General features: G+C 42.4%; 1 protein-coding gene across 1 annotated transcript; it reads left to right on the top strand.

Annotated features, from left to right (window-relative positions):
• The first annotated feature begins 140 nt into the window (after positions 1–140).
• On the top strand, positions 141–1,010 carry smim20 (small integral membrane protein 20). Its single transcript, XM_058067053.2, has 3 exons — positions 141–360; positions 679–735; positions 835–1,010. The coding sequence occupies exons 1-3, from the start codon at positions 252–254 to the stop codon at positions 876–878; spliced, it is 210 nt and encodes a 69-aa protein (XP_057923036.2). The 5' UTR covers positions 141–251; the 3' UTR covers positions 879–1,010.
• The last annotated feature ends 19,143 nt before the right edge of the window (positions 1,011–20,153 follow it).

Raw genomic sequence — 20,153 nt, 5'->3', positions numbered from 1 at the left:
TGCAATTTCACTTGTAAACAACATAAAATAACATAAAAACAATAATAAAACAACATCGAACTACCACTAAGAAAGCGTTACAAACTTCCTTGTTAGTTATTATTGTGTCATGTGACTCGTTTTTTTGTTCACTACGGAACTCCAGAAGGGACAAACTAATGTGCTTGCTTACTCTTTAACCTTTCCACCGGAAGTACTTGCATGATGCACATTTGGAGGTGAAATTCAACCTTCGACAAGAGATAGGAAGAATGTCCAAAAACAGGAAAATTACCTTGATTTTTGGAGGGTTTGTAACTGCCGTTGCTGCAGCGTTTTACCCCATTTTCTTCCACCCGTTCACCCACAAAGACGACTACAGTAAGTGGCTATATTTGCCTTGTTTTGTAATGTTCCATTAAAATGATGTCATAGTACACAAGGTATGCATCTTAACGTTGATGCCAGTGTTTTGTCTGGATGTATCGTAGCTTACTAATATTTAATGAAATTAAAGTCATCACAATGGAGCTAACAAAGTACTGCAGATGCCTTTTATTGTAGTTACCTAACAGTTAATGTATTCCTCTAGTTCACAACTTTTTTAAGAGCTAAATTTCCATGGAGTAGATCTTTGCTTTGACTTTACTTGTAAAGGAATGTAATATCATTTTAACTCACTTAATTGTGTGTTTTCAGGAGAAGTCCAGAAGGTGAACCGCGCAGGAATCAAACAGGATGATGTGCAGCCTGCAGGTAAGAGCTTATTGTGAATTATTATTCATCTTAAACACATTTTCACTTTACAGGAGAATGGATCATTATTTAAAATGTCTGCAATTTTATTTTGATCAGGTCTGAAAGTCTGGTCGGATCCATTTAAGTCGTCAGATAAATGATTCCTGATGATGACAACATGAACAGATAAAACAGGTGGAGGAGGAGTGAGTGAACGAGTGAGTGAATGAGTTGAAGAAAGTGTTGCGTTTGTTTGTTGTGCGCGAAAAATAATAAAATCCTCAAGACTTCAACTTGTTGCATTTATTCTTGGTAATAATAGCAGATAAAAAATAATGCTCAATATATGCCATCATTTTGTATGCGATTGGCTCAAGAGTTTTTCAACCAGAAAATATAACACAACCGCTGCAAATGTTACAAATAGTGGATTGAAAAAAATTCTATATTTTTCTCAATTATGAATAGCTAATGTGAGTAGCTAAACTTTGCCAAACAGTTATCATTAGCTTGACAACAAACATAACTTGTGTTTGCATGTGTCTTGCCAACATACTCAAAGCGGGAAGAGACGGAATATAAGTACTGAAGTACAAAAATCATACCGGTTATCTTTACATGTCAGAATTTGAGACGGAAATCATATTAGTTATTTTTATATATCAAAATTCAGGACAAATATATATAATAGATATAATATATCGTCTTTATATGTTACAATTTGAAGGAGACCTATATGGTTCCTCTGCTTTTCAGACCTATACATGTTGTTATAATGTTGTATTCTCGTGTTAAACGATGCCAAAGCGTCAGATAATGAGGTCAGTGGGATCCAGACTTCCTTATCTGGACTACAGATTGCCTGCACTTGGGAGTGTGACCAATCACAGTGGAGTGGGCCGTAAATTAAACAGACGTTTGGGTCAGAAGCAGGAAGTCCATGGAAACAGTGCAGAAAAATGTGCAGAAACTGGAAGATCTAGAAAGCTTTCTATGGTGGTTATTGTGTGTAGCTGCTCTCTAGGAGTCCACAACTCAATACAAAGTGCCCAAAATGAGCATAATAGGTGTGCTGGAATGCTCCCAATTGACTTTAGGTGAGAGGCGGGGTACACCCCGGACTGGTCGCCAGTCAATCACAGGGCACATATAGACAAACAACCATTCACACTCACATTCATACCTATGGACAATTTGGAGTCGACAATTAACCTAGCATGTTTTTGGAATGTGGGAGGAAACCAGAGTACTCGGGGAAAATCCATGCACACATGGCGGGAATATGCAAACTCCACACAGAGATGCCCAAGCAGAGATTCGAACCCAGGTATTCCCTATGAGGCACTTGCACAACTCTGTATGTGCAGTCACAGAACTCCACCCATTGGGACAAAGAGACTGAATGACTGACAGGAGGGTTCCCAAACTGTGTTTATTCTGAGAGAGAAAGGAGGAAAACAAAACATTCATACACGTCAATATACCAACGCTTTGTTTTTATTTATTGTGCTTTTGATTGATTATCTTGGCAGGCCTATTTGTATGTCATAATTTAAGTCATCCCAACTATGTCGGAATTTCGTCATAGTCATAAATTAGTCACTAGGATGCATGGTCTTCTTTGTCCACGAGGGGGCGCTGGTCATTACTCAAAGAGCAACAGGACAGTCTTTACTATTCTTACAGGGAGAATACTATTCTGTTGTCCAGAAACCTCTGCCTTGTCATAAAATAGAGCATTTTTTCTCTCTTCTATTTGATGCGAGAGTTAAAAATACAGACGAGAAGCAGAAGAAATATTTTTTTTCATCATTTCACCATGCTAAAGGCTAAGTTGCCTTTTTTCAGACTCCCAATGTGCTGCAAAAGCAGAGAAATTCCGAAAGTGCTTATTTTTCTTCTTCCCTGTGCTTTTGTGGTTTCCTGACATTGACCAGCATCCCCGTGCAGGGTTTTGCTCCGTCAACATCCCTTCAGAGATGCCTCAGAAAGAGAGTCGATGAAGGAAGAAGTCAAGTATGTGTGTTTTTCTTTTTTTTTTTAGGTTGCACTTCGGTCTTTCCGTGTAGCGTGTACTTTTGTACTTTAGGGCTCTTGTTGGCCTGCTAGGCCAGGAACAAGGCCCATTGTTTATGAGAGCGTGTTATTGTTGGCGGTGCTCAGAAACGAGAAAACTCCACAGAGCTTTGGAGGTGGGGGTGGCGGGGGTGAGGTGTTTGCTTTGGGGTAAACGAAAAGCAAGAAAATTCCTCTCATTCCCGGCTGGTGTTTTCCAGATTCCTCAAGCGACAGCGTGAGTGAAGTCAGCAAGGCGAAGGGGAAATGGAAGCGAGCGTCCAGAGGAAGAGAAGCACATTCTTGAGGTGACACGTCACCTACACACACTTTGATGACCTTTCTTGCAAGCCTTCATGTTAGCTTAGCATTCACACACCAGCATTAAACCAGTCTTCCTCTATCACTTTAAACAGTCTATCAATTTGCCTACATGAGTTCGCACTGACAAATATGACTCTCATGGATTCATTTCCTGAAACGCTTGCCCTCTTCTGGTCACGTGTGAGCTGTAAGCCTATCCCAGCTGACTTCCGGCACACGCTGGACTTGTTGCCAGCCAATCACATGACACGTAAACAATCAAGAGTCTCCAATTAGCTTAACTTGAATTGTTTTGTTTTTGTTAATGTGGGAGGAATCTGGTGTCTTAGCATCCAGGGGCTATTTAGTCATTAAATTCAATTTGTACTTTTATTTATTGTATTTTATTTTTACTTTTAATGTTACTAGTCTGTGCAGCACTTTGGGAACTCTGTTTATAAAATGTGCTATATAAATAGATTGGATTGGATTTGGGGTCAGTGGAGGTCCTCCATATGCTTCTTATTTTTTTAATTGACCTTTTCCCTGCTTTTGAATCTGTTAGCTTAAGTTGCTGGTTAGGTAGCCACATTAGGGCATTTGAAATATTAATATTTGGCATCTTCTAACAAGTGTGAATTTGAGAAAATTCACCCATTTTGTGAACTAGATAAAGTCCTTAAAATCTTGCTGGGGGATTATTACCTAACAACTCATGCTCATCATCCAACTCTTCCACACTTAACAGTTGCAGGATTATTTAATTCTCATCATTTTGTACCTACAGTACTGTATATGCCGCTACAATTGTTTGTCAACAAGCATGTATTTCTATTTCCTTTCACGTTTGACCTTATGTTTTAGCACAGACTAGTTTAAAAAAAACATCAAACTCAAATAGCCATCAAGTGCAGATTTACACAAAATGAGTAAATAATCCCCAAAATGTCTCATCTTTCAAGCTGCTTTTGGCTACTGACAAACACCCATCTTGTAATTTAGAATTAGGATCCTTATTGTTGCAATTTTTGCAATACTTCAACCCTGTAATTAACAGCTCTTTCAAGTTTTGTGGCTTGCTGGAGGTCCTTGCCCACATGAAAATAGCTCAGTCGCTCATCACATCTATCTTTGGACACTTCATCTCGCAGCAGGTAAATAAAAGTTTTTAGTTCAAACTAGTAACAACATTTGTGTACAGTGTTCAATCTGTTATTTCATTTTTACTTCATGAGTGTTTACTTTTTTCCATCACCACTTTTTTTCAGCGTACACTGAAAAAACCAAAGCATTTGGAGGCCATTTAGATTTTGTAAACAAGCTAAAACCAACCAATGTAAATATGCTAAGACGTTACACACAGCGGAGCATGTTTATGTCGACAGCCTTTGGATTGGCCGACATAAGCAAAAATACACTAATCCCTCATTTATTGCAGTTAATTGGTTCCAGACCTGACCGTGATAAGTGATTTCTGTGAAGTAGGATGTCGTCTTTATAAATTGAATATTTTTGCAGTTAAAGCATTTTTTTACGACCTTTGAAATACAGGTTTTAACATAATAAGAGCCCTTTAGATATGATATAACATACACATAGTATATAATCACCTTTACACTTTACATATCCCAATGTAGTAGATGGACAGGCACCATGCACAGGAGCTATTTAAGAAGGTTCTAGTGTATATTTAATGAAAAAAACAGTCTGCATGGCAGCTTTGTGTTGCAGGTGACAAAGCATATTATCATTACTATTATTAGTATCAACATTTCAATGTTATCTTGTTACATTATCCCTTTCTTTTCTTTTTTTGGTGTTGTTTTTTGTAGTTTATTTGTGTAATTGTATTTTTAGAATGTGGCAAGGGCCAATTAGACATTTTCTGCAGGCTGCACATGGCCACCAGACCGTACTTTGGACACCTTTAGTCTAAGACGTTAGATACTTTGAGACAGTGGACGAAACGTGAGTGGGGACTTCTCAAATGTGGTGTCAAGATTGCCAGGATCCCGTCGCTGGGCCCGTGTCCACATTTTGGATCGGTGCAGGAAATGTTTAAGCAATTAGCTGAAGTTTAAAAGCTGGAAAGGAGTGATTATTTCCTCCATCTTTTATTCATTGCAGAGGAAAATCTTTGTTACGGACAGACCTCATCTTTCCATTCTTCGAGGCTGTTCCACCATTTGTGAAAACCACACTTTTGTCTTTGTTTTTCTTTATTAAGTGAGTCCTAAAACCACCATACACACATTTGTACTAAAATGTTAAAGCCTAGCTATGAGTCTTGGCTGTCAGTTTCATTATGAACTATAACGCACTAAAAGCAGCAGGACGCCTTTCTGGCTCCGTCAGAAACTTTGCGGAAAGCCTGTGAAAAATGTAAAGCAAAATATGATATTCCTGTTTATGTGTGAGAAGACATCTGTGCTCTTGAGGCAGCGTTTAAAGAAACTCACATAGAATTTCAGGCAAAAATAAGTATTTGATCTGCTGGTTTTGTAAGTCTACCCTCCTACACAGATATGAACAGTCTAGAATTGTGGTTGTAGGTTTATTGAGACAGAGACACAGAAACATCGACACTTTAAATAAAGGTTATGATCCCCCACCAAGCAGCAACCATTCTGGCCCCCGCAAAACGGTTATGCATCCATGAAGCAGATAAATTAGCCCTGGTCTTTTAGACAATCAGTGTCATTACGTCTCTTCAATCTTCTACACCACCATGGGCAAGAAGCTGTAAAACAGGGGTCTCAAACTCAATTTACTTGGGGGGCACTGGAGCTAGAGTCTGGGCGAGACTGGGCCGCATCAGGTTTTCCAAAAAAAAATTTAAAAACGCATTTATTAAAAACAGAAAAATGAATAAACTTTGCTTTGGTTTCGATTTTCTACAAGAAAAGCTCTGATAAAACATTCCACTGTTCTCAAATATCTTACTTTTTATTTTGCTGCACAAAATAAGATGAAAAATAAATAAACAAATCAAGAATAATGAAAATCAATCAATCCGTAATAAATATAATAATAATAATAAAACTGCAAATAATAAAAACTTAAGAAACCACATATAGTTGGTGGGTAGACAAATTATTTTTTCAGATTAAAATGAACAAAGCATTATTAGAGCCCTGTAGACATGACAAAACACGACTATAGTCACATTTATACTTTTTTTATTTACAACATATTGCACAACTGCAGGGTCTTGAGACACATGCTAACTCGCAAACTAGAGAGCTAGCGACCTAAACGGTAGCCTTCAACTTATTTCCTTTAAACTTAAATAGCCAAAAACTTACCACTTCCACACGGATAGGGAGGATAACTATTAACAGTTATTTAACCTTTAACATGAACATTAATCAAACGTAATAACTTTTTCTGGGTACATGATACCATACAGCATCCATATCAAACTTGCGCGGGCCGCACTAACATTAAACTTTCATATCTAGGCAGGGGCCTCAAACTAGTGTCGTGCGGACCACATTTGGCCCGCGGGCCGCGTGTTTGAGACCACTGCTGTAAAAGAACCTCAGGGATCGTAGACCCGCACAGGATGTCTAGGGAGTTGGGACCATTGCCACCAAGAAATGCATTGATGGATTGAGATCCTGTTGAAGAAGTTGAAGCTGCATGACTCAGTTAAGGCTCGGGAGAATGCGATGCGGTCATATGAGGCTAAAACTGAAACAAAAAACAAAAATCGAAATGATGCCCAACCATGGTGACCAAACCTCTTGTTTCTCAACCAAGTACGAAGCCACATTTCCTATTGAGCTGAAATGCTTCTTTCCACCAATTCAACAACTTATCTCCCTGGTTGTATAACATCTTCTAACAGGACACACCATGCCCATCCAGTTATTAGCACGCAGATTGAATAAGTTTACCCCGCAGAGGCTGTATGGAATTTTTCATTCATCACTCATGACTTGAAGTTGCCACACTTATTTTTGTTTTAGTGAAAATCGTCTCTGAGGCTTTTCATTTGCTTTGTGTGTCAACAGAATATATGACTTGGCTCAGAGAGGGAATTCTGGGAAAGTCATGGAATTTTGGAGGCCTTGACGGAACACAGGCTGTCTGGTCTTGGCTGGTTCTGTGCGGAGAAGAAAGAGGAGGGAGGAGGTGGGCTGGAGTGTGTGGTGGACCTTAAGGACACCCGGAGGTAGAGGACCCGGAACAATGACCGTTCCAAAAGAACAAATGAAGTTTTGAGTATTAAATATTCCAAAGCAAAATTTATCGGCTTGTTAGTCAACCGGATTACACCCAAGCAGCCACAAAACCTTGTGGTGCAATGAGGCAAAAGACCAACTCCGGTTTCTGCTTTGGATCTGGACAAGGTGCAGAAGCAGCAATGTTCACTTTGTGGTCTTCCCTGCTCGCCTAACTCATTCATTCCTTCTCTCCCGCTCCATTCAGAGCACAAACCACATGTTCCAAGGAGGAATCCTGGGATGGCAGCCCCCCAAACCGAAGCTCTGCTGCTCAGTCACCCCCATGATTGTGTCCTACTTAACAGGAGCATGGAGATACTATGGAATGATGTCATTTCAGGTTAGTTAGGGAGCGTAATGATGTGTTTGGGAATCTCCGGGAAGGATCCTACCTTTGCAAGGAAGGGTTTGTAAGAAAGAACGTCAAGGTGTCCACGTGTGCCAGCGAACCTGGTGGCAATGTTGAAATATTTCTTTAGCAGTTAAATGGTTGAATGAATCATTTGGACACAAAGATGGCGGTCTGGCCCAGGGGCAAAAGGGGAAGAGGAGGGAAAAGGAAAACCAAACGTGTACTTGTGGCTTCTGGATGTCCAAATGTACTTTTAGTGCTAGTCTGACTGCCTTCCGCTACCTAGAGTGCTGCTTGGAACGCTCCCTCGCCGCAAGAAGACTTCCATTTCCAGTCAGCTGAGCTCACTTCTGCTCAACTCTATCTTCTTCATTCCTCGTTTAATGTGCTACAATGTCATCCTGCCCTCAGGAATGTCGAGGAAATGATCCTTTGCAACAATGCATGATGCAACCAGAATATCGTCAATATCTTGCAAAGCTTTCCTGCGCTCTTCTACAGGCCGAGCAATGAGGGAGATGGAAGCAGGTCAGGTGAAGACCATAAAGGTATGCAATTTTGAACGCCAATGAGAACATTTATTGTAAACAGCAAGACGGGGAAACCATAAGGAACAATCTGGCATCTTCCTAATGTGGATGCATGGCTTATGAATGATGTCGATTGACGATTGCGACCACCTGCCTCATTGCTCTGCCGCCAGCCAACCGACCAAGCTGCCTGCAAAACAGAGAAGAAAACAGGAAATGCCAGACAGAAACAGGAACTTCTGGTTCATGCGGGGAATATTGCATGAATGTAAACGTGGCCATTGAAGTCTAATATTTGGAGGCTGCAGAGGTGAGATGATCCGGTGTGGCTGCACAACATTTCGTGGGGGAGAAAGGCATCTGCCTAAGTAAACACAATAGAGCAACACTGAGGAATTCTGGATAGTGATGGTGTAACCGGAGCGTCTGTTTGGGAATAGCCCAAGGGATCTAGGCTCAGTTATCCAAAAGGCTCCATCTTCCTTGGATATGTCGTGTGGTGTGTGTGTGTGTGTGTGAGTTGTGTGTGCGCGCGTAACAGAGTGAAGGAGCAAGTCAGGAAAACAAGTCTGGGGAAACCTTATACCTCTCTGGCACCAACACAGACCTTCTTTCTTTCTTTCTTTCTTTCTCTCCATGAGTCTACTTCTTTTTCTCCTCCATTCGTACGTCTGCAGCGTTAAAGGACGCGAGAACGCAGCAACAGCGGAACAAAAGTGTTGCGTGTGCTGACGGAAACAGTCATGACCTTGTGCGTTCACGCTAAACTCGTGTCCTGCGGGCCACATTTGGCCCGTGGGCCGCGTGTTTGAGACCCCCGCCTTGATATGTTAGTGCGGCTCGCGGAAGTTTGATATGGATGCTGTATGATATCATGTATCCGTATGATATCATGTATGTATTTATTTATTTATTACTGATTTTCTTTATTCTTGATTTGTTTATTTATTTTTCATCTTATTTTGTGTAGAAAAATAAAAAGTAAGATATTTGAGAACAGTGGAATGTTTTATTAGAGCTTTTCTTGTAGAAAATTGGAACCAAATCGAAGGTTTTTACATTTTTTTGTTTTTAATAAATGTGTGGGTTTTTTTTTTTGGAAAACCTGATGCGGCCCCGCATGTTTGAGACCCCTGAATTAAGAGATGTTTTACCCCTTTCATTGGTCATTATTATGCATTTTGCATTGTTTTCTGCATGTAAAACTCAATTTGTTCAAACTTGCAATTGCATACTTTGTACTTGCTGGAGAAAGGCAAAGCAAAGATGGCAGACATTGCCTGTAGTTGGCCACCAGGGTTGCACACAGCGTCTTCCATTTGTCTAGTATTTGTCTTCTTATACATTTTTTCCACCAAAGCCCCCCCCCCCCCTCCACACACACCTTGCGCTCCATTTTTTTGTTCTCATTTATCAGCTTGACTTTGTGTCTCCAACTTATCAGTGTACTCTTCCTCCCGTCTCTTCTCGTCTGCGCTTCCTGTTCAGCATGCCTGCATCCTCAGCTAGTATTGCCAGCTATATAGTAGCATGTGCGTGCGTGCGTGCATGCGTGTGTGCACGTCTTATTGGCACCAGGCCCAGACCCACCCCCTGTGGTGAAATTCACTACTTTTCTTCTTAGCAGTCTGGACCACTGCCCAGAATGACCCCCCCCCACCACCACCACCATACATGCACACACACAGATCCAGGCACGCAGATGTGAGTGCTTAACATGCACGCTAACTGATATGTCTCCGGTGGAGGGTTTCTCCAAACGATTAGCCTCATTAAGTAGCAGAGAAGAGCTAAAAAAAAATGCTGCAAAAGCCCACCCCCCCCAAAAAAAACAACTCCATGAGAAAAAATGCTGCAAGTTGATGGACATTATTATAAAAGTACTGTAAGTTCTTCTAAAAGAACTTCAGAAGAACTTCACCAAACATGCTATTTTTTATTGTAGTGTTGCATCATCACCTCTGTATAAATACGCCTTTGGCCTTTATTCCGGTTTCCTCCCACATTCCAAAAACATGCTAGGTTAATTAGCGACTCCAAATTGTCCATAGGTATGAATGTGAGTGTGAATGGTTGTTTGTCTATATGTGCCCTGTGATTGGCTGGCCAATCACAGTCCAGGGTGTACCCCGCCTCTCGCTTTGGGCACTTTGTATTGAGTTGTGGACTCCTACAGAGCAGCTACACACAATAACCACCACAGAAAGCTTTCTAGATCTTCCAGTTTCGGCACATTTTTTTCTGCACTGTTTCCATGGACTTCCTGCTTCTGACTCAAAACATCTGGGATAGGCTCCAGCAACCCCCCGCGACACTCGTGAGGAAAAGCGGTAGAAAATGAATGAATGTTTAGTTTTGGACGTTGCTGTGTTTTCCCCCGATCGGCCACCAGGTACATCTCATGTCGTGGACCAATCAAAAAGAAGTTGTAGCCCAGAAACTTGCCCCTGCGCCACATTTTGGATGCCCCTGTTTTATACAAATGGACACCACCTGCCTGCATTAGAATGGAATCCAATGCAAAGGCTGCATCATTGGTATAATATTGGTATGGTATTACCGAACAATATGTTTATTATTGGGGGGAAGCAAATATGGCTCCGGAGGGGCCAGTGAGTGGTGAGTTGTACTTCACACGTGCTTTGTGCTCCAGGCCAACGGCGCTCTGACACTTGGATGCCAGCTCCTGTTGTGGTCCAATCCAATGAGCTCACCGCTCTTGAAAAAAAAACCCTCAGTGGTGACATCATCCAGGGAGCTGAGGGAAAGAGGAAGAAGAGCGGAAAGAAAAAGATGGTTCTCATTTAAAGGTAATAAGGTTGCTTAATAGGCAGGAGCCGGGGAAGGCGAGGGCGAGGCCGGATGGAGGTCAGACGTTTGCACGTATAAATAGATATAAATATATTCTGGTTTTTAACCGGCGTCACGTTGTCAATGTCAACCAATATTTTACTGTCATTGGAGCGGATTAGCTTCTGGATGTGCGGTCGCATGTTGTTTTTTTTTTCCTTTCCTGACTTCCTTTTTGCGGGTGTACCAGCTGCTGCTAATGACACTGCACCACATTCATCTTCTGACCTTTAACCTTTGACCAATGACGACACAACTTTGACACCCTTGGTCCCGACACGCACACATTTGATCTAATGGACACATTTATGAGGTAATAACAGCAACAAAAGATGGATTTATTAATTTAAAGGATTTATACAACATGACATTGTTGCCGTGTCCCAATTATAATACTCCATAGTACACTTCAATAAGTACACTTATGTGTGTACACTCTGTACTTAGACACCTGTAATGCTGACCAGAAGTTCTTTTCTTTTCTTCTCATACTTCTCAGCATGACCGCACTTAGGTAGTCAAAATACAAAATTTAACTCATAAACAACAAAAGATGCGCGTGGGTAAAGTGTATGAAGACGACGTCACTTGATTTGAATCCCGTTTCTTTCACGCTCACTTCATTAACCTTGAGAGTGTTAATGCCACCCTCTCTTTCCTGTCATGTCCAGAGATGGGAAGGTAACCGAGGGGGTGGGGTGTTGATGGTGGTGGTGGTGGGGGATCCTATTTGTTTGTTTTGTCCTCCAGACGTGTCCGAGAGCAGATTAAGGGATTTAGCTAAGGGGGTTAGGGTGGGGGGCAGGGAGGGGAGACTTAAACTCCTTGCACGCCTGCTTGACAATCACACATTAAATAAAAACGCACACAGGAGGTCAGAAGCTCCAGCTAAAGATTCTTCGGATAAAAGTCCTGCCAGCGGCGAGGGATGGATGAGCGTAGAGACGGCGAGTAGCAGGGCAGGAAATGGTGTGCCGTCGTTTGATCTTCTTTTGTTTTAGGGCTAATCCCCAAATTTAAGCAGCAGGAGAATTAGGGACCCTGCATCTCTTTCGCACGCAAACTGCTTCCTAAATAGCAGCTTGGCCAGACGTCATGTGCCGGGTGGGGGGGGGTTCATCATGTTTAGATAGGAAACCCAGAAGGACATTCCATATGACTCCACCGTGTGCCATTTTATTGCAGACAAATGTTTGAATAAAATAGGAAGAAGGCCAAACTATGGGAGTTTATATCAATGTAACAGTATAAACAACACAGACATTTGTGGGAATAAACAGTACTGAAGAATATCAATTTCATATCACAAGTATTGATCGGATCGGAATATTCCCAATCTGTCCACCATATTCCATGTTCAGTCTTGTTCTTAGCTTCTCTTCAGGCTTCCTGCAGCTTCATTAACGCCAGTGCCAACTTGACACGCGAATGTCTGCATATGTCATATTGATGGGGGTTGCGAAGGGGGGGTTACAGCAGGGAGTGTATGCAAATTTCAAAGAAGCAAATGAACGCCAAGCTCAAATTCAAGCGCAGCCCAGCGAGGCCGGGCCCCAGGCTGACGCTGGTGTGGTTCTTTTGTAATGTATATCAAGTTCACCATGGTCCTTTTCATCTGACAGCCCATTGTTTGGGGGTGCGGGGGGGGGGGGGGGGGGGGGCGACGGCAAGCCAGTGTTCCACTACCCTCTTAGCCCCGCCTACCCTACACAGGAGCAGGTTGGCTGGCAATTGTTTTATGGAAATGTGCACAAGCCTGACCGGGTGTCTGCCAGGCGAAGGCTGAAGGGAGTGGGGAGTACTCTGATTGTGTGTGTGTGTGTGTGTGTGTGTATGTTGAAGGGCGTGGGGTGTGGTGTGGAGGGGTGGGGTTGTGATGTGACGCCAACCCCAGCAAACGCCCCCTGACCCCGAGCAGATGGTGAGGCAGGGTCTCTCTGCTGAGCCAGAATTAATAACGTGTGCCATGTCACATTGTCTACCTAAAAACTGCCCCCACAGCCTTAAACACCCCCTACCCACTAGTAAAAAAAAACCTTGGCTGTGTTTCAATTTGTGCACTTCTAGCATGAAGTGTGCATAGTGTACATATTGAAGTGTACTGATGGAGACACAGGCTCTGCCTACCAAGTTCATAAGCGTGCTCGCTCCGATTGTTGAGTTTACTACACTCAATCATCACCATCTTGGCTACATAGTGGAAGGGGAGGGGTTAACTCAAGTGGTTGCAATTCACGCTTCAAAAGGAGAGAAGAAGAGGAAGTGAGTAAATATTACTTTATCCTTTTGGGTAAGTGCACTACAACAGTAATGGCATTCAGTCAGTCATAGCATGTTTGACGTGATAGAGTGAAAAGAAGTGTGGAAGTGGTAATTTTTTGGTTTCTTATTTTGTATTTCTTACGTAATACGAGCGTAATGGTGATGGTGTTAGTGCACAAATTGAAACCCAGCCCTTATCATGCACCTCCACGTCTCCCTTGCCCACCTTTGCCTGATTCTTCTTCCCATACATCACACATCTTTATTACCCCCCCGCCCCCCACCACACACACACACACACACACACACAAAAGCAAACCCACCCATTCATTTATACACATGCAGCACATTCATGCCTCCTTTTAGCACACACTCATTCACAGGTTTGCCCACTGGCCGAGGCTTTATTGTAGGGACAATTAAGGCACCTGCGTTTCTAAAGCGCCCCCCCCCCCCCTACTGCTGAACGCCGCCACCCCATTTCCTTGCCTGCCCGTGTTCACCCGCTCACTCACTGCTCCTTTTATCCGGCCTCTCACTCGCTCGCTAGCGGAAGAGCGGTGCCGCTCATAACCCCCGGCCCCAAACCCCCACTTTCCGTGCATCCCAAAGTAGATTCAACATTCAAATTTCACTTGTAATTTAAGGTAATTGTTTAATTTCATTTGAACATGCATCAGATTACAATTAAGTGCATCACATAATCAATTCACAGTTCCACATGTCCGAAAGGAGTAGGAAGAAGCAAAGCTTATTAAATCCTACCCCCCCATCTGGTACTTTTACAATCAGTAACTGTTACGTCCTCTCCGACCAATCATCAAACATTTATTCACATTTTTACGCCAGTGTGGGCTGCAGTGGCAAGACACGAGACACACTTCCTTTTGTATACGGGAAATGTATACGCCTCTGTATCGAACCTAATGAAGTGTCCACTGAAATGGCCTCTACGCTGCACTTTGGACATCCCTGATCTTGGAAGGACCTGAAAATGACACAAACCTCACCCTAACCCTGAGGATCAACGATGTAATTAGGACACACACCCTGGGGGGGCGCACATGTCTGTGTCGAATTTCACGGCAATCCACAGTTGTGGTTTGTTCCACACAAAACATGGAAACATTATTACTATTCATAACTCAACTGGCTGCAATGTAAGCAGCATGGATGTCCACTATATGCTCTGTGGGTGGGGTTGTAGCACAAATATGAGCAAAGCTTCCCTCCCTCTTTCTGCCCCCCCCCATGAGCCGAGAATGGGACAGAGGGTCAGGGGCACGCCCCATCCCCCACCTTAATCACCCCTTCCTGCAACCATCGCCTCCCTACCCCCCCTCACTCGGCCCCCAGACAGACAGCCTGGTCGGTGGAAGAGGCCGGGGCCACGAAGGGTCACAGCCTCTGCGGTTCAGTCACTTGGCCAAAGTGTTTGTGTGTCTGGCTCATTTCTGCAGAGTTTTTCTTTCAATGTTAAGTGTGGGCAGAAATAGAGAATGGGCATTAATTAGGTTATGTCAACTATTTTTATGAAATCCTTTCAAACCACCCTGACAGTTCCCGGCACCCGCCAGGGGGACCCACCCCAGTATTGAGAAGCAGTGTACTAATTACATAACATAACATAACATATTGACTGGATTGGTTTGAGGTTGTTCAGGGTACACGAGTTGCCAGATGCATCGCTGATTGGATGTCCCTCGCACAGACACCAGAACTGTATTTCAATTTGTGCACTTCACAATTAAACTTTGCCTCGTTCAGCCAGCCCTGCGCACCACCGTCAGCTCAAGTCACAGTCCTTTGCCGTGAGAATATCGAGGTTTAGAGGCTAGGTTTCAAACTGAAAGCCCACACTGTCAACTTTGACACCCACTGCGCAGCTCCTAAGGCTCTGGGAGTGAGGTTTACCAACATAAACATGCACAGCCATTCTGGTTAGCATTCGTTGCAAGCGCATAAATGCATTCTAGAAGTACACTTCAGTACCGGGATGCTGTATCCAACACTTCTCAAATGGTGAGTGTGCAGCAATCAAACCAAACGACCCTCAATCATTGCCTTCTCGGCTACATAGCGGAACGGGAGGGGACTCATTTCATTCATTCATTCATTCATTCATTAATTCATTCATTTTCTTCCGCTTTTCCTCACGAGCCTATCCCAGCTGTCTTTGGGCGAGAGGCGGGGTACACCCTGGACTGGTGGCCAGCCAATCACAGGGCACATATAGACAAACAACCATTCACACTCACATTCATACCTATGGACAATTTGGAGTCACCAATTAACCTAGCATGTTTTTGGAATGTGGGAGGAAACCGGAGTACCCGGAGAAAACCCACGCATGCACGGGGAGAACATGCAAACTCCACACAGAGATGGCCGAGGGTGGAATTGAACCCTGGTCTCCTAGCTGTGAGGTCTGTGCGCTAACCACTCGACCACCGTGCCGCCCAGACTCATTTCTGTGGTTGCAATTCATAATTAAAAAGGAGAGGATGCAGTTAAATATTGTCATCGTCGATTCCAGTAATAGTGCAACATCAGCCATGGATTTGGGACAGGAACCACGTACACAGTGTACACATTGTACACCGTGTAGACTGTGTACACAGTCTAATTATTGAAGTGGAGGTATGGAAGTGTGCAAATTGAAACAAGCACAGGCCTCTTCTCTTAAAAGTCTCCATATCCAAGGTGTTTCATATTGGGGATGTCAAATATCCTTCTACGCCAAATGTTCAGGCATAAATCAAATCTGTTTTAGCATTTTGACATAATGTTTTTCACATATTGTCATCAGAGGTCTGCTTTTTTATTCAAACGAAATGACCCCGTAGAGAGCAGAGCTAAAACGGTGGCGACAATCCCGTTCGCCAAGTCTGCACAGGCTCTTATTATGAAAGTGAATCAAGAAGCAGAGTCTGGATGATGTGACATGATCATATGATGCAATGATGATGTCTATCCACGCTTGTGTGATCTGTGGATCAGCATTGCACTAATGCATTTATGATCCTGCACAATGCCTAAGAAAGCAGCCATGAGTTAATGACTGATTCATAAAACTGGTAGTGATATCAGTCATCAGGACTATAAAGACTTTATGGCGGTCTTAACGTGCTGGATTGGGTTTCTCCAGGTAGTCAGTGGCTTATTTTCCATGTCACTGCAACCCCTGTGCAGTTCTTTCCTTGCACTTTGAACTCACCGTGAACTGCAGCAGACCAAGAAAGGGGAAACATCTCTTTCCTCTAATTGGCTTCATCGAGGAGCTTGCAAAACACCCCCCACCCCCAACTGTCTGCATATTTTGGTCAGTGTCTGTGATGTCCTTGCATCATGGTGTGTCCCTCTGTGACTCATACTCCCCTGTAGTCCACTCACGCTGAGTGCTGACGTCTCTTATTTGCTTGGTGCTAACGTCCACGTCTGTCTGCTGAGCAGTCTGCAACGTTTGACCCAGTGTCTCCCGACCCACTTCTATCTGCTTGCTGCCCCCCCTGCTTCTCACTTTGACTCGGCTTGAGGATGTCTCCCTCATGTCTGGAAGTTTTTCAGCACCCGCTCGTTGCTGAATTAAATGACTTTATGTCCAAGATATGATAATCACTTTTTGAGACAGCATCTTAAGCAATCAACATTTGTGGATTTGTAGACTGGATCGAGGCTTGGAGCATAGGTCACCATTACAGAATGAGATGTGATGATTCAGCAAAGTGTGTGTTCCATTACATCTGGCGTAAAAGTAAGAAAAAGAACATCATACCAACAGTAAAATATGGTGGTGGTAGTGTGATGGTTTGTTGTGGCATGAATTCTGCTCTTTACCAAGAAATCCTGAAAGAGAATGTCCAGCCATCTGTTTGTGACATCAAGGTTGAAACCAACTTGGGTTCTGCAGCAGGACAATGATCCAAAATACACCAGCAAGTCCACTAAAACAAAATTAAGACTTTGAAGTAGCCCAGTCAAATTCCTGACCTGCATCCTATTGAGATGCAGTGGCATGACCTTAAAAAGGCTGTTTATGCTGGAAAGCCGTCCATTGTGGCCGAATTACAACAATTCTGAAAAGATCAGTTCGCTTAGTTTGATGATGTGAAACATTTAAGTGTGATAAAACATTCAGAAAATAAGAAATCAGGAATGGGGGGGGCACTTTTTCACACCTCTGTATATTTTTTCCATTTAGCTCCCATTTTATTTTGTCTTTGTGTTTTTTCCTTTATGGAAAGAAATTTATGGTTCTTGTCTGGGGGGAAAATAGGTTTATGGAAAAATAGACCCCATCTCTTTTACCTCATAGTGATGGAAATGGGCTTGACTTTTTTTTTTTTACCTTTTCCACTCATTTTCCTCCTCAGTAAAGCAATTGTCATTCATCAATGATTGACACATTGTACTTTCCGTTTACACTAAAATGCACATATGACATCTCTGTGAGTAGATGCACTTCAAATAAAAGTTTTATGGTTTTGTCAATCATCGATTCCTTTTCTATGCCACTTAATCCAATGTTTTTGTCATGTTTTAGACAAATATTGAATCTAACCTGGTCCAGATAATGTAGAGGTTTTGAGTTGTATGAACCTGAATTTATGCTTGTCGCATTTGGCTGAGTGCCAAATTTACAGGCACTGTTAAGCATGTTAATGGCATGTTAATGACATGTTAACGGCGGTAACAAATTTATTTCATAATTACGTTAAGTTTTTACACTTTTTTTCCACATTGTACCACAGGCCAATGAAAAACATGGCCTCCGGAACATCCCAGGTCTATAGCATATAGTACGTTGACTTATATTTCTATTTACTGTATATAGATTTGCTAGATTGCTGCATAGCAAGAAGCAAGGTGAAATCCACACTATTGCCACACATTGTTACATTATGTTTTTTACATTATTCATGTTTTGTATAATTGTGACGTGACGGTGGTGGTATTGAGGTGGATTTAGTTGGTTAATCAGAGAAGGGGTCAGATTAAGTAAGCTCCTTCCTACTCCGTTTTAGACAAGTGTAAACATGATGTACTTGAATGTAACTTTATCAATAAGCATGTTCCAAATAAACCAAACTCTTACCGTTGCGTAAAGTCGATTCTTGTTAGGGAATGGGAATGTTTGAATTGTGTTTGCTTAAAGTGCCTATAAAAACACACACAAATGTAGTTGCTGTTTGGCCACATGCAGTTCACACAATCATACTCACACACACATACGCGTGTGTACACAAGTCACAAATGAGAGCATTGAGTGTGGTCTCCCAAGTGTTTACTTTGAGGTGGGGAAAACTCCCACTTCAAATCAGTGGCAAGATGAACAAAGATGGCAAACAGATTCAAATGAGGGCTGTCGGGACAAGTAAGTAAAAAAAAAAAAAAAAGAGGTGGGGGTCAGGGACCTACATGAAGGTTTACGGCTTCCTGACCCCTCCCAGATAAACAAGAAGGACCTGACCTGTTTGTTGTGGGACAGATATATCACGTAAAGTACTAAGGAATGCACTAAAAAGCCACCCTTAAAGCCTTATATGCCTCCATTACAAAGGTGTTCATTTTGAATAATACCCCCCTTGTACTTTCACTGTGGTTTGGCTGGTCATGGGACTCCCCAATGTGATGGCAATGCACTAATCTGGCCTGTATGGTTCATTCACATGTTCACACTTGGGGTGGCCGATACTGCACATTTTGATATCGAGTCTATACCAAGAATATATCAGAATCAGAATGCTCTTTATTGTCGTTTTATGTATCGTAGAATGAAATTGCAGCAGCTCCATTTCCAGTGCAAGACAGTTGCATGTAGGAGGAAGTACCTGGAGAAAATGTATATTCCACACATGTCAAAACTGAGATCCATACCCTTATTCTCCTGACTATGTAGCCAACATGCTAACCGCTTATATCCCATTTACGGACCACAAAATACAGTGCAAAAATTATATATATATTTAGCAATTCATTGTGTTATTATGGTGGAACCTAGTTTAGCATCACTAATCCATTCCGAGGTCCGACTCAAACCAAAACACAATCTAACCCAGTCCTTATATTGTTGACGTGATATGATGCATATGATTGTTTATGTATTGTTATTTATATGTTATTAATAAATACACAGGAGGGCTATGGGGAAAAATTCAAAGGATTTGAGGGCCAATAGTAGTTTTTGCTTTGACTGAATTATTCTACACTATTTACTTTATTTAGCTCAAAAAATTTAATGAAAAACATGAAATACTTGCATTAGTTTATTGATGTTGTTAATTTTTGTTAAATATCATACTATATATCATTGTGATTATAATTCTGAGCCACAAATTAAAGCCCGATATCACAAAATTATTCAATATATCTTGACAAATTGGTTTTGGCATCACTGGAGCTGTATTTACTTGGTATCAAATCGATACCAACATTTGCAGTATCGTCCGTCTGGTTCACACTATTGTTTCCACATTTTCAAAAGGAAGTGCAATTTTACCCAAGGGAATTGTGTTTGCTTTGCAGCCTCACTATAAAACAGTTTTTTTAATGAACCATATCCTTTCAATCATAAGCTGTCATGCTTGTCTGTTGTTATGAAACACAAAGCTTGCGGGGATAGAAAATACATCCCAGGCTCGGGAAAGCGATGATTTCCTGGCCACGTGATTTATGCCGGTAAACACGTGGGAATTGTCTCGATCAACAACTTAGCTGCTTCACAGCAAGTCTCGCGAGAGTGGGCGCTCCCACTGTGCTCGCCTATTGTGAGAGTTTTCCAACTCTCGCGCGATCAGTGAAGTTTCCCACGCCTGTTGTTGTGGCGTCTGCCCTGTTCTCTCTCACTCGCTCTCT

This window comes from Doryrhamphus excisus, linkage group LG2, assembly GCF_037039965.1.
Source record: "Doryrhamphus excisus strain RoL-2023G ecotype Guam linkage group LG2, RoL_Dexc_Guam_v1.1, whole genome shotgun sequence".
NCBI classification, from domain to species: Eukaryota; Metazoa; Chordata; class Actinopteri; order Syngnathiformes; family Syngnathidae; genus Doryrhamphus; species Doryrhamphus excisus.
The sequence above is the reverse complement of the archived record's forward strand: the minus strand, read 5'-3'. Positions and strand labels throughout refer to the sequence as shown.